Source organism: Sander lucioperca, chromosome 7 (genome assembly GCF_008315115.2).
Source record: "Sander lucioperca isolate FBNREF2018 chromosome 7, SLUC_FBN_1.2, whole genome shotgun sequence".
In the NCBI taxonomy this organism is placed as follows: domain Eukaryota; kingdom Metazoa; phylum Chordata; class Actinopteri; order Perciformes; family Percidae; genus Sander; species Sander lucioperca.
In genome coordinates, this window is record NC_050179.1 from 16,343,657 (window position 1) to 16,370,551 (window position 26,895).

At 41.5% G+C, this 26,895-nt stretch overlaps 2 protein-coding genes across 5 annotated transcripts; one reads left to right on the forward strand and one right to left on the reverse strand.

Annotated features, from left to right (window-relative positions):
* Nucleotides 1-1,551: 1,551 nt before the first annotated feature.
* Nucleotides 1,552-22,093, forward strand: nr1h4 (nuclear receptor subfamily 1, group H, member 4). 4 transcript variants are annotated; one of them, XM_031317076.2, is made up of 10 exons: nucleotides 1,552-1,738; nucleotides 2,468-2,632; nucleotides 9,673-10,050; nucleotides 15,290-15,430; nucleotides 17,051-17,217; nucleotides 17,322-17,420; nucleotides 17,757-17,856; nucleotides 17,960-18,106; nucleotides 20,638-20,751; nucleotides 20,865-22,093. In XM_031317076.2, the coding sequence occupies exons 2-10, from the start codon at nucleotides 2,545-2,547 to the stop codon at nucleotides 21,101-21,103; spliced, it is 1,473 nt and encodes a 490-aa protein (XP_031172936.1). In that variant the 5' UTR covers nucleotides 1,552-1,738; nucleotides 2,468-2,544; the 3' UTR covers nucleotides 21,104-22,093. The 4 variants fall into 4 exon arrangements, with proteins under 4 accessions (XP_031172936.1, XP_031172941.1, XP_031172949.1 ...); XM_031317081.2 differs by having other exon boundaries at nucleotides 17,075-17,217; nucleotides 20,865-21,112; XM_031317089.2 differs by lacking the exons at nucleotides 1,552-1,738; nucleotides 2,468-2,632 and adding an exon at nucleotides 8,219-8,450 and having other exon boundaries at nucleotides 20,865-21,112.
* On the reverse strand, nucleotides 15,194-26,202 carry c1qtnf13 (C1q and TNF related 13). Its single transcript, XM_031317066.2, has 3 exons — nucleotides 26,054-26,202; nucleotides 23,017-24,147; nucleotides 15,194-15,205 (listed from the first exon to the last, which is right to left on the reverse strand). Exons 1-2 carry the CDS (start codon nucleotides 26,082-26,084, stop codon nucleotides 23,075-23,077), a joined length of 1,104 nt encoding a protein of 367 aa, XP_031172926.1. The 5' UTR covers nucleotides 26,085-26,202; the 3' UTR covers nucleotides 15,194-15,205; nucleotides 23,017-23,074.
* Nucleotides 26,203-26,895: the final 693 nt, after the last annotated feature.

Genomic DNA, 26,895 nt, shown 5'->3' on the forward strand with positions numbered 1-26,895 from the left:
CAAAAATGTCAATCTGCTGGTGACATCAGAAGACAAGCCAGGGGATAACCAAAGTCATCATCCTCTGGGGACCATGAATGTCATAAGAAGAAAGAAAGAAAGAAAGAAAGAAAGAAAGAAAGAAAGAAAGAATGAGAGAAAGTAGCACAACACTTTTCCCTCTATGTTCATTTAAATAATGAACATAAAGCCTTTATAAATACACAATGTGCCCTTTATACAATAGATTCTCGTCTGTAATTACTTAGAATAGGGCAGGCTGTCCTTATTGTTGCCTGTTTATGTTAGTGAGCTCAAATTAGACATTTTTAAATATTCCAAAGACTGCTCTGTTTCCCATCAAACTGTGGTAAACATCCTCTGTCTTATCTGTCTTTATCCTCTTGCTTCATTTTCACCATGGAAGATAATTACTGGACAGGATATTCCTCACCAGTGTCAGTCTGTTTCTATACTGACGCTTTAAAAGATGACAGTTATATGGAGTCCTTATATTGTGAAATATACAAACGTTTAACACTTAAAAGTGATGCTTTGCGTGCATTTGTTGATCAATGAAGAGTCTAATGATTGTTCCCTCTCACATATTGATGAAAAGGTTCAAGGTTATAGACTGTGTTGCTGGTCGTCCTCACATTGCTCTTAGTCCAGAGGAACATGCGGGCGATTATGTCACTTTCCAGGGTGTGTTTCTGTTATTTCATGTGTACATCACTCAGTATACGGTCCGTCTGGAATAAATAACAAAACACCAAGGTGAACACCACAATATCTGTTCTAGTCCTCATCATATGAAGAAAGGTATTTAATAGTAACTAGTGTATATGAACCTCATCAATACTTGAGCTTTGACTGCTGTACATGTAACTCATAAATATGTTCAGTAGAGTTGTGTGTGTCCTTTTTCCCGAGGCCATCGCAGCCAGCTCATTCCCCACATGCTCGCAAACACAGCCAGCAGCCAATGGCAAAGGTTTTGTTTATTTCAGAGAGACTGTCTGTTGACTCAGAAGGGCCTCTTTGGATGTAGCAACAACCCGTCAATGATTAAACCATTGGGTTTTTTGGACAAATTAAGGATTATAAGGACGAGAATGATTTGATTTACTGTGTGTGAGTCCATTTTAGAGTCGCAAAGACAACAGGGCAGGTACGCTGAGGTATTTAAGTACTGTTATAAACAAATGTGGTGCAGACTGGTACTGCACATTGCAGTGACATGATAAAATGGCTTTGATTAGTTCAAGGACGGATGACGATTGCCACAGTCTGATTTCAGATGTTTTTTATAATAACCTCAATTTCTTCCTGTCCTAACTGTTGCAGGGAAGAGAAGACACCATGATGTTCTGTTTTTAGTCAAAGAAAAAAAAAAAAGTAACACCAGCTGTTTGCTAATGACAGGATCCATGTTCAATGTGTGATGTTTGTGTGTGGGGGGGATTTCTGGTCTGCTGGAGAATTCATGAGGCAGCCTCTTGTCTTGGTGAGATAAAGAGGGATTTTTTTGGAGGCAGGATGACATGGACAGGAATGGACAGTTTAATTAATAACCACCATCCATTTCTCCCTGACCTCAACTAGTCACACATGCTCTCACTGGAGCCCAGACACAAGCAGCTTAATGTTCATGAGCAAATATTGATTGAGCTGTAGCTCACGGCATGGATATCAGAAACAAGGCTGAAAAAGAGGAAAGTTAGCGGGCAGGAATTTAACATTAACTGACTGGGAAAAGGTAAGAACTATGAGATTGAGTCTGAACATATTTCATGTTTACTGCTGAGCAGGTAACTTCTTATGAGCCTGCGGCGTGCCACTGTATCTGAGGTATGTTTGGCTGTTGTGTGGGTTGTTAGATTGGACTGGAGGTTTCTGAATCCTTGTGGGTTGCTTTTGGATCTCAGGGGAAATTATACTGAGTTAATTAAAAAGAAATGTGGCAGGTGAAGTCTATAAAATGTTCCCATGTTGTGGACAAGTTTAAAAATGTGTCTGTTATTCACATGATACCTTAAGCTACAATCTACAGTTCAGGTTTTACCATCGCTAACTAAGACTGAAGGCTTGCATAAATAATGTTTAGCAAAATGATATTACAAAAGACAACGAGGATCTTGTGATACATCCTGAGCCCTAACGAATATGTATTTAAATATGTAATGTGACAGGAAAAGAAAAAAAATATTCTGACAGGAGGTAGAAAGAAAATATTCATTCCATGACATGCTCTTAGGAAGGCCTTGTTGTTTCCTGACCTTCATCCCCCACCTCCCTGCATGCAGCTACTGAACATCTTATCCATGTGTGGGAGAGAAGACCTGTCAGTTGTGTTAATGCAGAGACTATGAGGCTGAGGTTTAATTACATTGCGATGCAGGTTTCAGAGGATCCTGCAGACCTATAAGGGTGTCCAAAAGTTTTTCTCAATGCTTTACCAATCACTTTATTTGTATGCTTGTTACAGAAGTAAACAGAGACTTACCATTACCACTACCCAGTCCAATCTGTGTTTTCTGAGTTGGTGCCCGACGACCATCCTGAATGAATGAGTGGTGCCCCGACATCAATGTGGTGGGACCAATCCCACCCAGCGATGAATTCTCCATCTCAGAGAGCTCCCACTTGTTTGGTAAGTCTACTTGGCAGCTCACAGAAAGAAGAGTCTACAGTCCCACAGTGGTGTTTTGAGCTAAATGCTAATGGATGCTAACATGCTCACAGCATAGACTGTAAAAAATACTGGACAGTGATGTCTGGCATTTGGCCGTTGCCATCTTGGTTATTTTAAACCGGACATGCTCATATTTGGACAAGGGTTTGGAGCTGGGGAAGATGACGCGGCTAAGCTAATGTTGCCTACGGTTCAATAGCACTGCGCTAAACTATACGCTAAAGAGGGAAACTTGCCAATTTTAAACTGGCTGAAGAGAGTCATCTGGTGGAGTTTTGCCAGACAACGCGAAAACAAATTAACAGTTATTTTAATGTACACAAGGCCATGGTCAGCATTGCTAAGCCTCTATCATGATTGACAGGTCAGTGTGTAGCCACATCCTAAAGCATGCCCTGCTTTATCATCAATGTTAAAGTAAATGGGACCATCATTTACAATATGAACATCATGCTGTATTGAAGAAGACTTGAAAATAGCAATTGAGACCATAAACTCAATATCAAAATGCTTACTGAGGTAATAAATCAATTGAGAAGTAGGGTCATTTCCCCCTAGACTTCTATAGAAACTGACTTCTTTTTGCTACAAGTGGAGTTGCCCCCTGCTGGAAATTAGATAGAATGCAGGTTGGCTTCACTTTAAAGACGCGGAAGCTACAGTCTGACTCACAGTGACAACACTAATCAGTCCCTCCAGAAAAACGCGATTATGCGATCGCACAATTCAATGCATAATCAGCCAAAGTCCGCATATTTATGCGGGGGGCCGCATTTTTTCAAATACGCCGCACTTTCGCCGCATAAATTGCAGATTTCCGTGTTTCTGTTGCAAAAAAAATCACATATATCTTAGCAGAAAGTTGAAAAGTGTTGCGTTTCCTTCACACAAGAGCAGCCATTTTCCCCTGTTGCCATGGGAACGCTATGAAGTGACGTTATGAAGTGACGTTATGAAGTGACGTTATGAAGTGACGTAATTACGCGATGTGAACATCATCGAAAAGCTGCAAACCCCGGGATGGGCAATTTTTGCAAGTTCCCGTAATTTTTGCAAGTTCCCGCAATTTTTGCAAGTTCCCGCAATTTCATCGCATAAATATCCCGCATATTCCATTGCATTTAAGAAAACGTGCCGCATAAAGGATTTTTGCCCGCAACAATCACAAAAAAACTCCGCATTTTTCTGGAAGGACTGACTAATATGCTGATGTTAAGCAGGTATAATGTAACTATCATAGTTTTGCGTGTTAGCAAGCGAACAGTTGCTATTTAGCATTAAATACAGCTGAAGTTGATGGGAATGTCAGGTATTTGGTCATAAAACAAAGTATTGAACAAATTCAAATTGTGACCTGATGATGGCGTCGGATGAAAAGTCAGGGGAATCACCAAAAGTTATTACAAGTGATCCTAAAGGCAGGGGCGCCGCCAGCAATTTTGGGCCCCATGACAAAATCATATTGGTCGGTCAATATGGATGTTTACTTTTTGGTCAATGGGGATATTTAACTTTTACTGCCAAAAACAAGTAAAAACAAAGAGATCATTCATTTTATTATTATATTTGAAATATATATACTGAATGATGATGGTTTAATAATTTTATATTAGTTTTTACCTATTTTTTGGGGGCCCTGTCAGTCATGGGCCCTTGGAATTGTCCTAACTGTCATGGTTAGCGAGGATGGTGGACCCAAATGCAGAGAGCAGGCGAAGGAGTAATGAGCACGAGGATTTATTAAACACAAAAACAGGAGCAAACCAAAGGCGGTCCAAAAATGGAGCAGGCAGAAAACAACAGAACAGGCTACGACGTGCTGACAGGAACAAAACCAGACACAAACAATGATCCCACGAGAGACAAGGGAAAACAGAGAGGCTAAATACACAAGGTAACGAGGGAACGAGAGGCAGGTGACACAACAGGTGGAACAAATCAAAAAAGGCGGGAAACAAACAAAGACAGGAAGAAAGCTAGACAAGACAAGGGAGACAAGACAGACTACAAAATAAAACAGGAAACAAGCACAATACAGAACAGAAACCGACTACAAAAATAATACACACCACAAAATACCAAAACCCTGACAGTACCCCCCCCCAAGGGACAGATCCCAGATGGCCCAAAAACAGAACAAAAAGACAACCCAGGGAGGGCGGAGGGGGACCGGAGGAGGGCCAAACAGGTCAGCAAACAAGTCAAGTGGGGCTAGGGAATGGAGAGACCACTCGGGACAGGGAACAGGAAGGCCCCGGGACAGGGGGCAGAGAGGCCTCGGCAACAGGGGGCAGAGAGGCCTCGGCAACAGGGGGCAGAGAGGCCTCGGCAACAGGGGGCAGAGAGGCCTCGGCAACAGGGGACTGGGAGCAGAATCGAAGGCAGAAACCTTCAGGCGGCCTGCGACGAAGGCAGAACCCTTCTGGCCACCGGCGACGAAGGCAGAATCTCTCTGGTGGCCGTACAGGATGTCGAGGGCACCGAGATGACTGGCGGCGAAGGCGAAGCCTCTCTGAAGGACGGCGACGAAGGCGAAACCCCTCTGGAGGGCGACAGCGAAAGCAGAATCCTTCTGGAGGCCGTCTGCGAGGGCGAATTCCTTCTGAAGACCGGCGGCGAAGGCGAATCCCCTCTGGTGGCCAGACAGGCTCAGCAGATGAAGGGGCAGCTGGGCTGGACACAGGCGACGGGTCAGCTGGGTCAGTGTCTGCCAACAAGGTAACAGGATCAGTAACAGACAACAGGGTCAGGAGTCGGCAACTCCGCCGACAGGGTAACTGGAGCATTAGTCGGCCGGACCACCGACAAAACACGGGGAGCAGGAGTCGGCCGAACCGCCGACAACACACGGGGAGCAGGAGTTGGCCTGCCCGCCGAGAGGACACGAGGGGCAGGAGTCGGCCTGACCGCCGACAGGACACGAGGGGCAGGAGTCGGCCTGACCGCCGACAGGACACGAGGGGCAGGAGTCGGCCTGACCGCCACAGGCAAAGTCTCATGGGGGAAGAACAAAGGCAAAGTCACTAGGGAGGTCTCTGGGACTCCAGAGACCAACAAAGTCTCAGGGGCAGTCTCTTGGACGCCGGAGACCGGCAAGGCCTCTGGCTTGCCCGTAGACGTGGACTCTGGGAGAGCTGTCGACATGGACTCTGGGAGAGTGGTCATCGAAGACTCTGGACGACTGGAAGACTCTAGCAGAGCGGTCATCGGAGACTCTGGACGACTGGAAGACTCTTGCAGAGCGGTCATCGGAGACTCTGGACGACTGGAAGACTCTAGCAGAGCGGTCATCGTAGATTCTTGAAGAGCGGTCATCGACGACTCTTGAAGACTGCACGTCAGCGGCGGTTCTGGAAGGCTGCACGTCAGCGGCGGTTCTGGAAGGCTGCGCAGTGCTGGGAAACTGGGCAGCTTGGGGACACTAGGAAACTCGGAAACATTAGGAAACTCGGGAACTCTAGGAAACTCGGGAACACTAGGAAGCTCGGGGAAGCTAGGAAGGCTGCTAGCAAGCCTGGGATCTGGGAGAGTGCTAACTAGCCTGGACTCAGGAGGGCTGCTAGCTAGCTTGGGCTTAAGGGGGCTGCTAGCCAGCCGGGGCTCAAGAAGGCTGCTAGCTAGCCTGGATTCAGAAGAGCTGCTAACTAGCCTGGGCTCAGGAAGGCTACTAGCTAGCCGGGGCTCAGAGAGGCTGCTAGCTAGCCTTGTTTCAGGGGGGTTGCTAGCTAGCCTGAATTTAGGGGGCCTGCTAGCTAGCCTGGGCTCAGGAAGGCTACTAGCTAGCCGGGACTCAAGAAAGTTGCTAGCTAGCCTGGATTCAGGGGGTTTGCTAGCTAGCCTGGATTTAGGAAGGTTACTAGCTAGCCGGGGCTCAGGGAGGTTGCTAGCTAGCTTGGATTCAGGGGGGTTGCTAGCTAGCGGGGAATCAGGGAGGCTGCTAGCTAGCCTGGATTCAGGGGGTTTGCTAGCTAGCCTGGATTTAGGAAAGTTGCTAGCTAGCCTGGATTTAGGGAGGTTGCTAGCTAGCCGGGGCTCAGGGAGGTTGCTAGCTAGCCTGGATTCAGGGGGCCTGCTAGCTAGCCTGGGCTCAGGAAGGCTACTAGCTAGCCCGGAGTCAGGAGAGCTGCACGTCAGCACGGAGTCAGGAGAGCTGCACGTACGCCCGGAAACAGAAGGGTTGCACGTCAGCTCGGGAACAGAAGGGTTGCACGTCAGCTCAGGCTCAGATACACAGGTTAGCTTAGGCTCAGGTACACAGGTCGGCTGAGGCTCAGGACAAAAAACAGGCATGGAGACGGGGAGGCGAAACTCCTGTGCTGTGGCCTGCCAACGTACCTCCATAAGGTGCCTAGCGAAGGCGGGGTCCTCCTTATGGAGGGAGCGGTAAAACCCAATCAAAAGTTTTCCATCCGAGTCCAGTGGATGAAAAACTGGCTTGAATTCTGCTGGGTCCATAGTTGGTCGGATCATTCTGTCATGGTTAGCGAGGATGGTGGACCCAAATGCAGAGAGCAGGCGAAGGAGTAATGAGCACGAGGATTTATTAAACACAAAAACAGGAGCAAACCAAAGGCGGTCCAAAAATGGAGCAGGCAGAAAACAACAGAACAGGCTACGACGTGCTGACAGGAACAAAACCAGACACAAACAATGATCCCACGAGAGACAAGGGAAAACAGAGAGGCTAAATACACAAGGTAACGAGGGAACGAGAGGCAGGTGACACAACAGGTGGAACAAATCAAAAAAGGCGGGAAACAAACAAAGACAGGAAGAAAGCTAGACAAGACAAGGGAGACAAGACAGACTACAAAATAAAACAGGAAACAAGCACAATACAGAACAGAAACCGACTACAAAAATAATACACACCACAAAATACCAAAACCCTGACACTAACTTTTCCCCCCTATATGGCGCCCATGCCTAAAGGTAAACTGTTTTCATGGCAATCCATCCAACAGTTGTGGAAATAATTCATGTAAATGTACCATCAACATTACATTATAAGTAAGTAAAGCATAACAATAAATTCACACACACTTACAGAGAGAAGAGAAAAGTTAAATATATTCCAAGAAAATATTTACATATTTGTGTTTCTGTCCATGAAAATACGATTATAAATAGTTTGGTGAGAGGCTGATCCGTACATTTATTGTCACAACAACCAATCAACTAAGCGCTATTATAGGCTGGCTGCACAAGACACACCTCCAACCTGTCCAAGTGAGTTGTAACATAACACCATGTGCTGCAAACTAGTTAGCGAAAAAGCAGGGAAGTCCTGATAAATCTAGATATTTCAAAACCAATCTGATCTTAGATTTGAAAGAAAATACAAAGATCAAACATGTAGGCGGAAAATAAATACCCTGCACCTGCAAAAAAAATGTATGGATGCACATGATAATCATGAACCAGTTCACATCCAGGTCTGGCAGCTTACAATCTCACCATATAGTAGCAGTCAGCTGGTAGGCCTACCATTGCCCAAATCTGGAAATGTCACTGTGTGGTTAATGAGTAGCCGTGGCAACCTTTGCTCCTCTTGGGATTTCTCAAGCAAGCGCCAAGGAGTTCAGTACTTGATCTGCCGTTCTCCCGTCTTTCCCATCAAAAGAAATAAATGGAAGAAGATTTGTTAGTTAGAAGCAAAGGAAGGACTGGTCTACAAAACACAGCTGGACTGTCGGGATCAGAGACTAAAGTCTCTGAATAGTTTGTGTGTTTGGTTGAATAGAGATGGCCATGGTCCAGACCAAGTCTTCAAGAGGTCAGTGTTACATATACTTTACAGGAGTTGCATTAGTGTTGAGTGTGTCAGGAAATGACAGAATTGATTTGAGGGATTATTCTTATAGACTACACATGGTCTTTGAAACCATCCCCCTGCTGCTGTTTTCAAAGGGAATTTCATGTTGTGAAATGCCACACTTCTGGAAATCAGTAATGATGAAACAACCCTGTAATCCTGCTAACTATTCTTGTATCCATTTCAAAAGTGCCATCTTGTTTGGAGTGGAGGTTACATGTCATTCTTAAAAGGCACAGTGTGCTCTGTGCAAGCGAGTTGTTAATCATTTATAGGTTTATAATATGTGTTGTGAGGGTTACCTACTACTGCTGAGCCAGTTTCTAGTCTAACAAGCTTCTGCAGGGATGCACTTGAAATAAAACTGTCTTGTGGTTTTCATGTTAAGTTAATGTTGCACAGACTGTGAAGCCCCCTGTGACAAACAGGTGATTTCGAGCCTTTGGTATTTAACTGCTTTCTGACAATCTTAGTCCAAGGTATATGAGGCTAGGTAATATCAACTTTACAAGGTGTGAAAGTTACTTTGTAATGGGTTGTTTAATAGAATAGAATAGAATAGAATAGAATAGAATAGAATATGTCTTTATTGTCCACTAGGTTGGAAATTTGTCTTCGGCTCACCAAGCACAAGATACAACATGAAACATAGAAAGCAGACAAGCTGCTTAACTCAAGTTCCTTTCACAAGTTTTTTTCAAAGCTTTCAACCACATCTTAAAATCATTGCCAGCAGAATGAGTTTTCTCAGCTGACATGGAGATAACTTCAGCTGACATTATTTGGTTCCATATTTAGCTCCGCAAGGAGGTTATGTTTTCGGCTAGGTTTGCTGGTTTGTTTGTCTGTTTGTCAGCAGGATTATGGAAAAACTACTAGCCCCATTTTCATGAAACTTGGTGGAAGGGTGTAGCATGGGATAAAAATAACTCATCAAATTGTGGAGCGGATCCAAATAGCGGGAAGGATACACAAATGATTTTTCTTTCGTTAACATTTGTGAGAGGCATGGCCTTGGTAGAGGTATGCGCTCTCCGATTGCCCTTCTAGTTATGCAATGAGACAACTAACCTATCACCATTCACTAAAGAAGGCCACAAGATCCAGCTAAAATCTAAAATAAAAAAAAATTAAAAGGGAGGAAGTGGGCATGCTGTTTTATAATCCTTCTCCTTCCTCTTAGATATTCTGGCAGATCAAGGAAGTCCTCTCCTGCAGGATCCCGACATCTTACCCTTCACCAGCTATCCCAGCATGCAATACCCATGCATAGAGCCGACCATGTCTTCTACACCATACTACTCCAGTCAGAACTACTACCCACAGTACAATGGAGATGAATGGTATTCACACACGGGGATATATGAACTGAGGAAAGGACCGCTGGAGGTCAGCTTTGATGCTGAGATGGAGGATGTGTCTGCTGTGGTGCCTGCTGTGTGCAAGAGGACCCGGCACATGTCGCAGGCTGGAAGGGTCAAAGGGGAGGAACTGTGTGTGGTGTGTGGAGACAAGGCCTCTGGATACCACTATAACGCTCTTACCTGTGAGGGATGTAAAGGTGAGCGGTGCTGTAGTGACACAAATGCGCTGGAGTTTAAATGCAAAACAGTTATATGTGATTTTTACTCCGCTCTGTTCTGGCAGATTTGCTTGCATTTGCATGCAAAATGCAGAGTGTGAATGTCTGTGTTTGTACGGTTTAATGTACAGGCACAGACAAAGAGTCAGAATCAGAAATCAGAATCAGAAGGGATTAATTTTCAGGTAAGTAGCACTTATGAGGAATTTGTCTTGGTTGTTGGTGCATACAAAAACATATTAAACATTAATATGAAATAAACAAACAATGAATACACAAACAAATAACACATACATATATAACTATTTAACATTAAAGGTGCCCTGCCACACAAAACCATTTTTACTTGTATTTCTTTTAAATATGTTAGGTCCATATGTGTTTGTGTTATGTGGTGAATGTGAAAATGAACTGCTACTTCCTCTGTCAGCTCTAGCCACTGAAAAGAAATAAGCGGAGAAATCAGGCCAATTACAAAAGCTGGTCAGTCTGACGTGGTGTTGCCTGAGCTCATTACTATTCATGAGCTTGCCCAGTTGCGCTGGGTAAAGGACGCTGATAGCCAGGCTCTCATTGGCTAGCTGTTAGCCAATCATAGTCAAGCAGCTTAGCTCGTTGAATAGTAATGAGAACTGGCACAAATCGAGCTGAGTCTTCCTGCAGGCTTTCTATACCACACTAGAATGGCTTGAAACAAGGTAACCAAGGCATTTTTTCCACAAATGTTTTTACAGAGTCCATTGTAGAACTTCAGACATTACCACAAAGTAATGAAAAACGTGTGGCATGGCATCTTTAAGAAAAAAAGAAGCTGTACATGGATGTGCAAAAAAATGTTGCGGGATGTGCAAAGGTTCAGGATATATAGAATGTGCAGAGGACAGGTATATAGTGGAGGAGGATGTCGGATTAAGATTTCAATGTCAGTGGGGGTGTGGGGCCTTGTTATTGAGGCTGACTGCAGAGGGGAAGTAACTGTTTTTATGGCGTGAGGTTTTGGTCCTGATAGACTGCAGCCACCTGCCAGCTGGTGAAGAGTAATAAGCACATGAGCATTTGTCATTTGTAATTAATACAAAAGCCTTGGTTTGTGCAGAAAAGTGACAGTTCTTTTTCAGGAATATGCTTCTGTGCTGCATCTGATTTCCTTGTTCCTGGTTTGTGTGCTCTTGATAAAAACTGATTAAGGGTTGTTTAATCATACTTTACAACGATTACTACTACTGCTGTACACTGTAGCATACTGCTTTTGATAACATTTAATTACATGCCGGGGACAGGCAGTAAATCCATGCAATCTTACAGTACATCAAGTTCAGGTCTGACTGTGACTTCTCAAGCTGAAGAAAAGATAGAGGCCGATTTAAAGAGAACAAAGGATAGAAGAAAGTATTACAGTCATTTTACAACCCTTCTCCATGTAAATATGATCCACTTGGTGACAGCGGAATCGTGGCCTTTAGCTGTGTTTTTATGACAATGTGAATTTGCTGTGATTCCTGCCAAACCACCAGGTGAATGGATATGAGTGTAATTCCACACTGTGAGGTTGGACAATGCCAGGAGTGCGGCAGCTGGCCTGTCTTGCCGTTTGACTGAGAATAGGCACAGGTCTACCCGGTACTGCTGCCAGATTGGGTTCCCTCTCAGCTTTCTGCTGTACAAAGCAGAAGCAACCTGAGCTCAGTTACGCTAATGCATGTCATTCTGCTAAATGTTCTATGTCAGAATGTCTAATAACTGTTCCAAAGTTATTCTGCATGTGTCTGTGTGTGTGTGTGTGTGTGTGTGTGTGTGTGTGTGTGTGTGTGTGTGTGTGTGTGTGTTTTGCCCTGCTGCTCTTCCTGTCTGGGACATTGCAGCCGGGTTCACAGGATTCTCTCATTGACATTATTAACACTGTGTAACCTACGAATTTCATTTATATCACCTTGACATGTTATCCTTATCTGGTTTAATAAGGGGAAAGCTGCATGAAATACATACTGAGAAATGATAAAAGAAGATCAGATTATGTACTTATGTAAAATTAGACATACCACAATGAGAAAAAAAACTCCCAAAAAGTTCTGAATTAATAAGTGTACTCAAGTTAAGTACAGAAGGATTATCTATTAAACGTTCGTGGCAATGTCTCAATTGATTATGTGCAGTGTGCGATTTGCCGGGAGGGTGGGGGAGGGGGGGGGGGGTTTGGATGAGTGGGATTTTCCCCTTTCTGGTCTATATATCCCTGCCTCTGCTGAATTATTTTATCCCCGGTGGGGACAAAATGTATCCCCCCCTAAAGGTGATCAATGCTACTTCACCAATATACCATTATATAGCTAAAATATAAGTATTGTAAACTAAGTAAAGTGCTGTAACGTGAACAGTCTTTAGTGCCATATAGAACGATAAAATCTGAGCAGCAAGTGGTTGTATTTAGCCGCTACAGAGCTCCGGGATGCCGGCTACCAGCTGCAGTTCTTAAGCTGTCAATAGGTGACTGTGAGCCGGCTACAGGCACCGCCAGATAACGGACCTTTCAGGGGCCATGGTAGTGGAGTCTAGCCAGGAAAAAGGTTAGCGTCATGCAGTTTAGGCAACAAAACAACTAAGTTTAGGAATAAGATTGTGGTTTGGATTAAGACATTCCCGTGGAACGAACAAGCGTTTCTTGGGTGAAAGTATTTATTTTGTTTTCGCCGCGAAGTGAACTCTGCTCTCTGGCTTGAAAGCGCTGTATTTTCCATTGAATACTGAAGTGCATATTTAGTGTTTGGCATGCCTGGCCGAGTGGCACTATATCCATGGTATTGCAAGGGGGATTTAATTCTTGCATGTTTTGTTTTGTTGTACATGATCAAAAAAATGTCCCCCCCCTCTGCTTTTTTCACAAATTGCACACTGATTATGTGTATGTGAAAGGTGTCACTCGTACCTACAAAGAATTATCACCTGACTCTGCTGCTCGTTCGCCCCAACTCTACGGAGCATTTTAGTGTCTCATTGTTTTGGTTCTCTGGCCTTCAACATGGGTCATTCTCAGTGGTGGAATGTAACTAAGTGCATTTACTCAAGTACTGTTAAGTACAAATTGTGGTACTTGTAGTCTCTTTTTATGCTACTTTATACGTCTACTCCACTACATTTTTGAGAAAAATATTGTACTTTTTACTCCACTTCATAAATCTGACAGCTTTAGTTACTAGTTACTTTACAAATTAAGATTTTTGCACACAAAACACATCTACTTTATGAAAATACAAGGTTTTATTATGAATTAAACTACCCAACAATATAGGGGCTAGGTACAGCTAAATGATTAGCCCATTAAACACTTGATTGAAAGAACTGTTTTGATTGTTTCCAGTTTCTAAAACGTGAGGATTTTTCTGCATGAGTACTTTTACTTTTAATACTTTAAGTACATTTTCCTGATGATACTTACATACTTTTACTTAAGTAACATTTTCACTGCAGGACTTTTACTTGTAACTGAGTTTTTTTTTTTACAGTGTGGTTTTAGTACTTTTACTTAAGTAAAGGATCTAAATACTTCTTCCACCACCAGTCATTCTCACCTCTCTCATCAGCATTGTTTTGAGCTCCAGCAGTGAAAGACTTCTAAAAAACGACTGCACACACTATCTGCACAGGTAGATGGCAGACAGACATAGTTAGCGACTAGCTGATGAACATAACGCTTAGTAGCTAAAGAGCCAGATGTTTCCCTTAGGAGTTGTTGGAAACCAAAAACAGAGCTTAAAAGACAGTAAAAATTTGACTTACATTCATCAGGTTGCCAGAAACAAGACTCCAGATGAACGATAATCTTGCTCTGTGTCTGCTGGATGTGTACATGGACAATTGTTTGTGAAGTTGATAGATAATATGTCAATGTAGTGTACAGCTTGTTTCTGCTGCCCCCTAGTGGTCAAAGAAACCAAACAAATCTGTTAATACAGATTTAAGTAACAAAACTATGACCAATCAATATGAAGAATGGGCTCTTCTGAAGTGTTGTATTATTTTATCATAATTCCTGATACTTTTTTTGTGTAAGCAACTATTAACTGTTGATGTTGGTTGATATGGAGATAATTTAGATTGCATAATGTTTATAAGATAAATGCAAAGTGAAATGCACCAGAGCAGAGGTATTTCCATTCAAGTAGTAATAAATGCAAATAATGTACTAATAAAGTACTTCTGGAAGTAATTTTCAAACAGTAGGCTACTTAAAGCAACATTGTATAACATTGGTATTTTTTTGCAATTAGGCCTACTTCTACACCGCTGTTGTAAATTTATGGAGAGCTATGTGCATTTGTTACGACTACATTACTTATGATCAAAAACTAGCGAGTCGACAACTTTGCTAACAGAGCCAAACATGAAGTGTGCAACAACACAAGACATTGCATGCCAGCTATTACTTACTAGTCCAAGAGCAAGATGGCCAGTTCTGCATCTGTCTTGCAGCCTTTTATTTCGTGAAGCTCCTGCCAACAACTAAAAGCCAGTCCGAGATTCTTGTCTGGCGGCCTCTTGCTCGTGACTCTCTCCTTTTCTCTTCTTAGCTTCGACACCGGTGCTGCTCCCCGCTAGCACCCCCTTCCCCCCCCCGAAAACCTCCTCCTCCCAGTGGTCCAAAGCTCCGGCGCTAGCGGTTTAAACACCAACATTCCCACGGTGCTCCGAACTCCCAGTCCTGGCACCACGGCTAACTTAGCTAACTAGCTGACAGCAGCTAACGTTAGCAGTTAGGAGTTAGCATTACATTAGCAACAAGTGAAAATTTCTGTCCATCAGAAAACTCCATAAACCACAAAGAGTCGAGGCAAAGCAGTCAGAGGAAATCAGAGGGAAAACCAGAAAACGTTTTCTCCATTAAATATGATCTAGTTTCACCAAAATCAGTTGTAGTGCCGTGAAGCGTTACGCACTTCTTTGCCAAAGTTACATGGTGAAAGAACAAGCAATCGGGGTGCAGATTCGGAATGACAGAGGCACCATTCTCCCTATTACAGGTCAGTTTAGTGTCCATTTAATTTTGAAGCTGTTATTTTAAGGTTAAATAGTTACACAACGTTGCTTTAAGTGAATGTACTTCCCACCACCATATTATAGTGTGGCCCATCAGAAAATACTAATGTACAAAATGTCTTGGCTTTGTATCAACATCTTCTGTACCTGGCCCATGATAATACCTCTTTTTGTCCACCATGTTCAGGTTTTTTCAGACGGAGCATAACCAAGAACGCTGTGTACAAATGCAAGAGTGGCGGAAACTGTGAGATGGACATGTACATGCGCCGGAAATGCCAGGAGTGTCGGCTAAGAAAGTGCAAGGAGATGGGCATGCTGGCCGAATGTGAGTATCATTGATAGTTAAGAGACTCTGGTTCATGGTCATACTGACAGGATGCCGCAACAGTCAGTAATTAATCAATGTGATGGGAAACGAATGACTTGTAGACACATTTGTACTTACTATGATGCATCAATTCAAGCTGATTTGCACCGTCCACACACACACACACACACACACACACACACACAGGTTTGTGGCACTATTTTTGTGGGGACCCGTCATTGACATAATGCATTCCCTAACCTTAACCATCACAACTAAATGCCTAACCTCAACCCTTACCCTCACCCTAACCATAACCTAATTCTATCCCTAATCCTACAACCAATTCTTAACCCTCAAACAGCCCTTTAAACTTGTAGGGTCCAGCATTTTGGCCCCACAAAGCTGTCGGGACCCCACAAGTATACTGGACTCCCGGTTTTTGGACCCCACGAATATAGTTAAACAAGCCCACACACACACACACACACACACACACACACACACACACACACACACACACACACACACACACACACACACACACACACACACACACACACACACACACACATTACAGTCTAATCAGTAGAGGCTTGCAAAGGCTGTTGTGGTGAGCCCCCATTTTCCATTCTGACATGGCTTATATCACACAATAGAAAGGTGCAGCTTGTGTTACTGTTACAGGAATAGAAGTAGTTAAGACACCTTAAGCTCCATTTAGAGAAATTAACACCTTCAAAGTGGCTGCAGTCATTAAAAGGAATTTGCTATGAAGTGTTGTTTTCTTAAAACATTTATATTTGGGAATGTCTTCTGTATTTTCTATAAACTGAGCATACCTTAATCTGAGCAACAGAACTTGTATATGTGAACATGTACTTTTGGAATCTTTGGAGGATGATTAGTTATTGGGTCTATTAAGCGCTGTCAGTTTAAAAGAACAGGATGACGGACTGGACTCCTGTTGCTCATAAATAGTTCAGGCAAGTTGTGATGAATATTGCAGGGTGTCAGGCATTCATGACTCTACCCGCTGGAGCAATAAGAGCTCAACAAATTAGACATTTCTTCGGTCATAGTGTGAAAAGACGGATGCTAATTCACTGGAGAGATTGGTTTCTTCTCAAGTCTTGAAATTTTCTTTTGATTGAACTCAGATAGAAATGTAAAGGACTAACAAAGTTTTGCATTCATGCATTAGCATTAGATTAAGTTATCATAATAAAGGATGGTGAAGTAAAAATATGTTTTCAATTAATGGAAAATATGGCCAGTGCTACAGTAAAAGTAAAAAAAGGTTACTGTTAGAAAAAAAAACACATAGTTAGATTATAAAAACAGAAACGGATTGAATTAGAATTGAATGAAACAAGACAATAAATCAATGATTTAAATGTAAACTGTTACTTATGGATCATTGACGCGTTAAAACGCATCGCTGACATGTATGGATTATGTTACACTGAATATAATATACTATATTATGTTAAAGTATTAATGGCAGAACATTACAGTTAAGATTCTCACTCCACTTTGCAGTATTGGTACTAATATTAATATGGCCTCATGATAAATGAAAAAGAACATTTACAAATGCTATTGAATAAAGAGCTGTGAGGTATTTAACACACATAGTGAAGCCTTCATCACCACTGGCAGGCCTGCTGACAGAGATCCAGTGTAAGTCTAAAAGGCTGCGGAAGAACACCAAGGCCTCCCCGGGACAGTCGACTGGAGACGAGACAGAGGGGGCGGACAACACAGACAACAAACAGGTCACCTCAACCACCAAACTGTCAAAGGTAATCACAACCTCTGTCGTGTCTTGGGAATTTGCAGTTTTTCCACTTTCATTTTTTCTCCAAATTCACTGAGTCATATAAACTGTGACCTTGTTTCTGTTCAGGAAAAAGTTGAAATCACCAAAGAGCAGCAGGCGCTCGTGAAATCCATCGTAGATGCTTACAACAGACATCAAATTCCTCAAGACATGACCAAAAAGCTGGTATATCATCCTCAATATCACTTCAAACTTTGCTTTTCTTTACACTATTTTAATTATGGACATTGATCTTTCGAAGATCTTTCAAGGATAAATAAAAGGTTGAATGAATGAATGGATGAAAGATCCAATAGATGAGTTCCTGAAAACTGGCAACAGAGAGTGCAGCTCAAAGCCAGTACAGAAAGACGCTTCACTTGGACCATTTAGACCTCTGATGCCGCTATAGCTACTAAACGTAGTTGGTATAACCAACTACTGGTGGAGTGGCTTGATCAGTCTTGTCTCTGTTGATCTGATCTTTTTCAGTACTGTTAACTCTTTTTTTTTCTCCTACAGCTCCAAGAACAGTACAGCGCAGAGGAAAACTTCCTCCTATTGACAGAAATGGCAACAAGTCAAGTTCAAGTTCTGGTGGAGTTTACAAAAAATATTCCAGGTATTGTTTCCTAGTATCTTATAGAATACATACTTTTATTATACTAAGACAATGGATGATAACATAATGCTGTATGTAATGGGTGGTCTGATGCCTCTGGCAGGCTTTCTCTCTCTGGATTGTGAGGATCAGATCGCTCTGCTGAAAGGTTCGGCTGTGGAGGCCATGTTTCTACGCTCAGCTCAGGTTCTCAGCAAAAGAATGCCCAACGGATACACAGAAGTTTTAAAGGAGAGGGTACGCAATAGTGGTGAGTCAACTGAAGTGATCCGTAAAAATGTAAGGCACTGACTCACACCTCTAAACTTGCATCACGCTAAATTATCAAAATAATTTTAAAGTGTGGAACTAGAATATATTTACTCCTAATTCATTACCTTCATGTGTCTTTGGTGCTTTTGATCTACCAGCAGGTTGCACATGCAGCATCATGACATTTGTAGTTCCACCTGCAGCCAGGTCTAGTCTGATCCTGCTTTAATAATTGATCCGCCTGATCTGTGTGATGCAGCCGGGAGATGTGTGCTGACCTGTTGATCTCTGGCTGGGTGTAGGTTACACATGCACACACACCCTCACTGGGTAGAGTTTCACTCAGTTTAGGCATGTGTGTGTGTGGGCATGCTGACAGGTAGAAGAAGAAGAGCATTTGAAGCAAACCCAGCTCTTCAGTAGCATTGGGTTTAATTTATTAAACTACACACATATACGTTTGTTTTTAGCAGCCTCACTGTTTACACATAACTTCCATATCAAATAGTTGACTGCTTGGTGGTTTTAAGAAATCATTTATATGTATGGGAGGTGTCATTATGTCAACCAGGTTGGACAGTTAGACAGACAGCGATGGCAGGAGTGTGTGTGTGTGTGTGTGTGTGTGTGTGTGTGTGTGTGTGTGTGTGTGTGTGTGTGTGTGTGTGTGTGTGTGATTCACTGGGTCCCTCAGTGCAGCTCTGGTGTGAATAGTGGGGATAAGAGACATTCACACTAAAGGCCAGTCTGGGAGAATAAGGGAGCAAAGCTGTCTGAAGAGACCATTGTTCCTTATCAAAACATCAAGAGTGCTATTGTTCACTTTTCTCCCTCTGAGCCCCACTGGCATTTTTGAATGCTTGATGATGCGTCCGAGCAGACAGACACCCTCTGCATGTTTGCAGAGCATCGAAAGTAGGAAATGTTGCCAGTGTGCAAGAGCAAAATGAATGCAAACATTTGAAATTATATAGAGAGCAGTTTGTAATAATCATCCTTATTTATTACTGAATCATTACCTAAAGTAGAGCAACAGGGAAGTTTATATTTGTTATATGCTTAAGGGCTCCCCAAAATTGTTCCCGTTTAGAGATGAATGACGACGGATCGTACTGCATTGCAACTATTGTATTTTAATTTGTATAAATGTATGACCAGGAAATATATAATCAAAGCGGAGTTAAAACACAATGCAATCAAAGTATTTCAGTTGCAATCTTCTTGTGGAATAATGTACAATATTACACTGATCCATCCCCAGCTTATCACTCAGGTTCATAATATTTTGGACAGTATATTCATAAACGTAGGCAAAAATATTTTGCTGTGTTCTCTTTTTCTTCCCCCTTTTTATCATTCTCCTTAACTTCTTTCTTAAATTTCTCCTCCTCTCTCTCTCTCTTCTCCAGTTCTGTTTGAAAGATAAGTGTCCAAACATGGTCAAATACTGGGTCACACATGTACCCTGTTTGCAGAAATAAAAGAACACCAGAATACTTGCAATATGTGGAGAACTAGACTTGCTGCTCTCCTTTTATGTAAGCTTGGGTTTATTTTCCTGTTGATCAAATAGATGAACAATAATGCAGATTAGGGAGGACTGTTGAATATCTGGGCTCAAAGTGCAGATTGTTATGTAACACAAGCTCTTTCTACTCTTTTACTGCTCTTCCTTCTGCATGTTCTGTACATGCATTGTACCAGATAAAACAACTATACTTGTTCCTGTGCAGTGGTTTGACTGTGTTGACTGTTCTTTGTCCTGCACCGCCTTTGACACATCACAGTTTATCACATGAGCACTATACAAACTAACATCATCTGCATACAGATACATATCACTTCTTATTTTGAAAGTTAAACATCAGAGAAAATCAGTTAACAATGTTAAAGTTTACACATTTGGTGAAAGATTCCCAGTTAATATAAATAGATTGCTACAGCAGATTTAAAACTGTTACATTTCAAAACATTATATATATATATATATATATATATATATATATATATATATATATATAAAACTTTTTTTATAATAATGGACATCCATTACATTTAAGCCATTGCCAAATTAGTTGAAACAAAGCTAATTAAGCCTATCAGCTCCACAAAAGTCTGTATTTCTCAGTATGGCTATGTTTACAAAATGGTGTCTTCCGGCGACTTTTGCACACAGAAGCTTGAGTGAAGATAATTACCTCTTCTGAAGAGTCCATCATGTTTTTTAATCCCCCTTGTCCTCCTTGTAAGTAACTACGTGGAGGAGGGGTGGGGGTGGGGGTGGTGTGCGATCACGGAAGGCTTGTGCCATATGGATGCAACAACAGTGTTGTTGTCATTACTTAAAATTCCTCATTGGGAAGACAGAAACTTCGCACCTTAGCTTTAAAATGTAAGACTTTCCCTCCTACCGTTTTGTTGTGTGTTGTAACAACTTATCTTTGATCCAGACTAAGGCATTGTAAATGTAGTACTGTTTATATGTTAAAGCAACAGTAATTAATTAATTGAATGCATCCTTTTATGCAGGTATGTCAGAGGAATTCATGACACCCATGTTCAACTTTTACAAAAGCATCGATGAACTCCAAATGGTGCAGGAGGAACAGGCTCTTCTAACTGCCGTAACCATCCTGACACCAGGTGAGCCAGCATCAACAGCTTTCAATGATCCACAAGTATTTTATAAACACACGTGAGGTGTGTTTTCTACAATTTTTTGATATTCTAAAAGGCTAATGTATCATCCTCTCCAGATCGGCCTTACGTGAAGGATTATCAAGCTGTGGAGAGACTTCAGGAGACCATGCTGGTCGTGCTGAGGAAGCTGTGTGTCCTGCAACACCCACAGGACCCACAGTACTTTGCTCGTCTCCTGGGCCGTCTGACGGAGCTGAGAACACTCAACCACTACCACGCAGAGATGCTAACATCCTGGAGAATGAACGACCAAAAATTTACACCGTTGCTCTGTGAGCTCTGGGATGTGCAGTGACACACCAGGAGTAGCGAAGAAAGCGGTAACCTAGGGATGATAACATGAACATTTCAACTTGCAAGACAAAGTCATGGTCCAACTACAGTGCATATTTATACTGGATGATGTGAGGATGTAATGTGACCTGTTGATAGCATTAGTCATACATCAGTGAATGTATCAGTGAATGGCTGAATGGATTGTGTTTATTCTGCTCATGGGTTTTTTTAGGGCTCACAGCATCTTCATGTCTATCTACTGTGTGATTCAGCCAACTCAGACTTGTCTCATTGTTGAGATGTTTGAAATTATGACAGAGTTTTCAGTGCAAAGAGGAAACTCTTCAAGGGATGGGATTTGGCAAACTTCTTTTTACTGTATACCTCAGGATAAACATCTTGAAGTCCCAATGTGATTAGCTTGACAAGTACAAACACTGAAACCTATTCAAAGCAAAGGTGCTGATAAGAAGTGTAAAGTTTATATTACATTGAGTTTAAAAATGGCTACGTTTATTTTTTATTTGTGAAACTCATAGTACATGCTACAAAGGGTACTTGCTGTAAATACACAAAAGTTGTATGTTTTCAGTAAATAACAAGAGTAACAGAAAAGGGTTTAGGTTAGAACATTCTTCAGAATATTTTCATACCTGTTATATTACTATTTATGAGTAAACATAAAGACATAACATCTGGTACTTTCTGAAACTGTCTAAATAAACTAAACTGAAATATGTTCAAATTACCCCAAAACATTGTAAAAATATTAATATCTAAGGGTTTCCCTGATAAAATGTGGTCTTCCACTTCCACTATATAACCTGCAACAACTAACATAAACAATGACTTCCTATGACTTTTTTATGTTATGCCTATATTTAACCCTCTGCTATATATAATATTTCATTTCAGTGGGTATCAGAACAAATGCAACTCAATTACAGGACCATAGCTGTGTTTTTATACGTTTGGCCAATTTTCTATAATTAAAGAATATTTAACACTGCTGTTGACCATTTTTAATTTGTAAAATTTGGGTTGTAAATTGGTAAAATGGTTTCTCCATTTTCCTTTTTGTAAAGCTCTTTCTTTCTTTATATTTATCTTCATTTATGGTATCCTGCTATTATTGCTGTAGTTGAAGTAGGCATGACTCTGTAGCAAAAGCTTTAATAGTTGCTGCAGCAGCAACTCCACCACCACCTGAGTGGTAACAGTAGTAGTAGTAATATCTGTGGGGAGGATTCATATTTTGAGAACTGTGTATATGTGAAAGTAATAAAGATGTCATCAGTTACAGCAGCTAACTTTGCATTCCAGCGCCAACAGCATTCATTTAACTGAGAGTGAATGAAACAGACTGTATCATTAGCATTGGACTTAGAAGAAACAAGACCTTTTGAATTTGTTGAAGTGTATGAATTTATTTAGTTTCCTGCACATATAAAACTAATGCACATTTAACATCATAAGATATACAGTACAGATATATCTACAATAAAAAGTTCCATGTTATGACTATCACTCACATGACCATGATGTATCTCTAAATCTAATTTTTACAGTAAGTAGATTTTGATAAACTATACATCATTTACATAATATTCTTTGCCATGCAATAATTTTTACATGTAAAAAAAGCTTTTGAAAACATCTAAATACAAATAATTTGAAAAGTAAATCTATCTGTAAAGCAAACCCCCAATTGTATTAATTGACAAGTTGTTACATAAACACAACTTTTCTTGTTGCCATGTCTTGCAGCTAATTGCACTTTAAGGACAAAAATAACCATGTTGCATGCTGGTCAGTGTCCATAATTGTATCATAGCACCATCTTGTGGAGAAATTTGGCAGCAACTGTTATCCCTGGAGTGACATTATTCACACTAGAGAAAATAAACAAAAAGCAAACAAACAAAGCAGTACATCTACAGATTTTAGAATCTACATAAACATCAGATTGTGTTATGAAGGGTAAAGACATTTAGAGTTGAGTTCTGTCCTTGGTGGTGGGAGGTGGGAGTGTTTCTGCTTCAAGATAAACCAGGAAGCCAGAAAAGGTGGTGTACCTCCCCTGGTTGCTGTAGACAGCATAACGCTCATCCTGCTGACTGTACAGCCACACATTGTCGCCCCGGCGGAGAGACAGCAGCAAGCTCTGACTTTGCATCTCCCGTCTCTTCGAAGTGTCCTCATCAAACACCATTGCCTGCACCTCGCCCTTCCCGGTCATCAGCTTCACAGAAACAGCCTTATGAGGGTGTTTTCCCACTGTGAAGGCGAAGAAGTAAGCTCCTGGAAAGTGACAGGTGAACAGGCCTGAGGTTTTGTTGAAATGCTCCCCGATGTTGACGTATTCCACATCAAACGTCAGAGGTGGCTTGTCCTGCTGCCTGATACTCTGACCCATGAGTGTGGATGTTCTTGCCACAGAGAAGGCAGACCGTGGCTGCTCTGACGTCAGACCTCTGGCCAAGGGGTCAGCCTGAGGGGGGCATTGTGGGTAGGACAGCCCTGATGGGGACAGGTGGTTGCTGATGTAGCCGGTTGGGGAGATGTCAGCATAGACGAGGTAACCAGAGAAGGTGATGTAAGGGCCAGCATTGCTGTACAAGGCATATTGAGGACTCTGCTGTAAAAGCAGCCACACTGTGTCCATTTCCTTCAAAGTGATCATTATGCTTTGGCTTTGAACTTTCCTCCCTTTCTTGCGGTAGTCATCATATGCTATAGCCTGCACCTCCTCTCCATTCTTCACCAGTATCACAGAGAGCATCTTCTTTGGAAATTTCCCCACAGAGAAAGAGAAGTAGTACGCCCCGGGGATGCGGCAGCGGAAGTGACCGGTGTCTGGATTGAAATCCCCTCCAATGTTGACCTTGAGCCTGTCGAAGCTCACTGCCTTCTGCTTGCCCCCCACTACGCTGTTGGTTCGTGTGGCAGAGAAAGCAGAGCGAAGTCCTGTTGTCACTGGAGGGGCATGAAGGGGAGAAGCTGGTCCAGACCAGGCAATCATGATAAATACACATGCCAGGTAGCAGTGTGTGTTCCAATGAGCTAAATAAAGAGAATCAAAGAAATTACATTTACATACGTCACTGAAAGTGTAGTGAGTTAGATACTTGAGATGTTTTTGCTGTTTTATAGTTCTGAACCTGGTGGTCAGGACTCCTAAAGGGTTCACAAGACAAATCTGAGAGGATCACCAAATGATTAAAGGAATATTTCAACATTTTGGGATAAACGTTTATTGGCTTTCTTGCAGAGAGTTAGATGAGAGGATTGATATCACTCTCGTTTGTCCATTAAATAGAAAAGCAACAGCCAACAGACGATAGTTTAGCTTAGGGCAAAGACTGGAAACAGCTAGCCTGGCTCTGTCCAATGATAGCAAAGTCATCCTGCCACCACCTCTAAAGCCCACCAATTAACACGTTATCTTGTTTGTTGAATCTGTAAAAAAACAAAAGTGTAAGAAAAAGGTTCTGCTCGGTGTTGATAGGCGGATTTCGTCACCATTTGACAGAGGGGACTAGCTGTTTCCCCGTTCCCCATTTATGTTAAGCTAAGCTAACCGGCTGCCGGTGTAGCTTCATATTGACCAGACGAGAGTGGTATTTGATCTTTTCATCTAGTTCTAACTCTCCACCAGAGAGCTAATAATAGGAGTATTTCTGGAAATGTGGAGCCTTTTGCTTTAAAAGGATAAAAAGAAAAAAAAAGAAAAAAAGAAAATAGTATTTTCACAGAAAACACATTATTCTCTCTGACTTTTTCTTGTAAAATACTATATATGTACATATTTCAGGCCTCTAAATCACTGTTTAGTTATACTGCTCACAACACATATCCTGTGATAGGGGTTTACAAGTATGCTTCAATATAAAAAAAAAATAAACTTCTTTTAGTTTGAGTCTTGCTTATGAGACTGAGCTTAACCCAAAATGCCTCCATATAAAATAATCCGAGTTGATAAGGAAGTCTGGCTAAGCCCTGTCGGGATAGATCTTGCCTCTCAAATCAGGCACTCCGTGGGAGCAGCAGCCGCTGTAATGTGGCTGATATTGTCTGTTCTCTCTGTGCACTGAGAGAAGGGACTAGATTAGGTGCTGGTTCATCTGTTCCTGTGTGTGTGGAACAATGCAAAGGTTCAGAGGATTGGTGAGGTGTGGCAGAGCAGAATGCTAAAAGAGATCACTTGGATAAGTTGCAGAAAATCAGTTATTATTAATATGTGATTTTCATGAAATGCTTTAGCTTTTTGAAGACTTCTTTTCAGGACTTTTTTTGACATTCCTGAAATCCTTCCGTTTTACCTTTACATACATTGGAGAGTATACCAGATTCAGATTCAGATGTAAAATTATTATATATCTTAAACAAAAATAGGCTACTATTATTACTATAATATTTTATAATGTTTGCAGACATGTACAGAAATAGATCAATTTAAAATCCCACAAGATCAGATTGGACTGATTATGACTTAATGAGTGGAAACCTTGCACCTGTAAGGTAACAAACATGAGTAGTAATTATAGGTTCAGAATTTAGACCTGGTTGTTGCCTCTGTCACCTGTTATATACACATTTTAGAAAACCCTAAAGATAGATATTTTGCCTTAAACTGTGGTGGAAAAGCCAAGGTCAGTGTCATGAAATGAATGAGTGCGCTGGCAAAATAATAGCTTTATAGGAGTCTCACCTTCACGTTTCAAAATAACATTTTGACAATTCAAAACAATCTACAGTATAACATAATGTATTCTTATTGAATAGAATCCATGTTTGTGTAGCAATAATGTCAAATAAAGTGTGACTACAATAAACTAGAGCAAACTAGACCAGTAGAACTTACTATACTCCTGCCAAGACAAATAAAAAACAGATCATACATACATGTCTTATTCCACCTCTGTTTCTACACACAGACGTCATGCTCAAAAAAAGTAACCAAACCCACCTGTTGGGCTTTGTTGGGACAGAAAATGCATGCTGAACTTCGTCTTCTTAGACAGCTTTGTAAATAAAGTTCCTCTTAGTTTGCTGCACAACTAAGACAATGCCCATGTAACAGGCCTGACAACCAAAGGGACAAAGCGTCTGTCCATACAGACATGTCAGGAGGAGGAGCTCCAAGTCCCCTCCAATCTATAGCTCCCATTCAGCCTGCAGTGCAAAAACAGTGAAAATGCAGCTGTAACATACAGCCTTATTGGCTCATGGAAGTGTTAGGTCTAATTCATGCTTTGTTTTGTCTAAGACATAGACAAATAGAGTAGCTGCGGTACACAAAGTTTGGCTTTTCAACTTTTGTCCAAATCAAGCAGACAAAAAAGATTCATGTTTAAAATGTATGAAATTGACAAATAATGCACTGCCATATTAATGTTAGTAGCAAAGATACTTTTAGAGTTCTGCATCTCAGATGTTGTAATGCATAAACTGAACTTTGGTGCAAACATGTTGTGACAACTTAGCAACTGTACAAAAAGCATTCAAAGTGTCCATTAAAAATGAGCACTATCACAGTGTAAAAATACTCAATAAAAGTCCAATAATACTTGGGTGAAAATAAATATTGGCTGAAAATAATCTTAAGAGTCCCAAACAAAAGGACTTTCTCACCCAATTCTTTAATTATGTGTGTGTAAAATGGTTGTAACCACAACTTTAATGTTGTATTATCATAATTTCAGGTTACAGTCTGATCTCGTGCTTTATTTGGTTCATTTGGTGTTAAACCATGAAGGCTAAACAAGAAAAAAAGAAAAATTACTTTTTTATAGATTGAAAATAAGAAGA

Excerpts from the sequence above, each read along its gene's own strand:
- nr1h4 (XM_031317076.2), top strand. The coding sequence starts at position 2,545 with ATGAATGAGTGGTGCCCCGACATCAATGTGGTGGGACCAATCCCACCC. Across the intron at positions 17,218-17,321 it reads CAACCACCAAACTGTCAAAG|GAAAAAGTTGAAATCACCAA; the intron begins GTAATCACAACC and ends GTTTCTGTTCAG. Across the intron at positions 18,107-20,637 it reads GGAGAGGGTACGCAATAGTG|GTATGTCAGAGGAATTCATG; the intron begins GTGAGTCAACTG and ends CCTTTTATGCAG.
- c1qtnf13 (XM_031317066.2), bottom strand. The coding sequence starts at position 26,084 with ATGCATTTTCTGTCCCAACAAAGCCCAACAG. Across the intron at positions 24,148-26,053 it reads GTCCCAACAAAGCCCAACAG|CTCATTGGAACACACACTGC; the intron begins GTGGGTTTGGTT and ends CTCTTTATTTAG.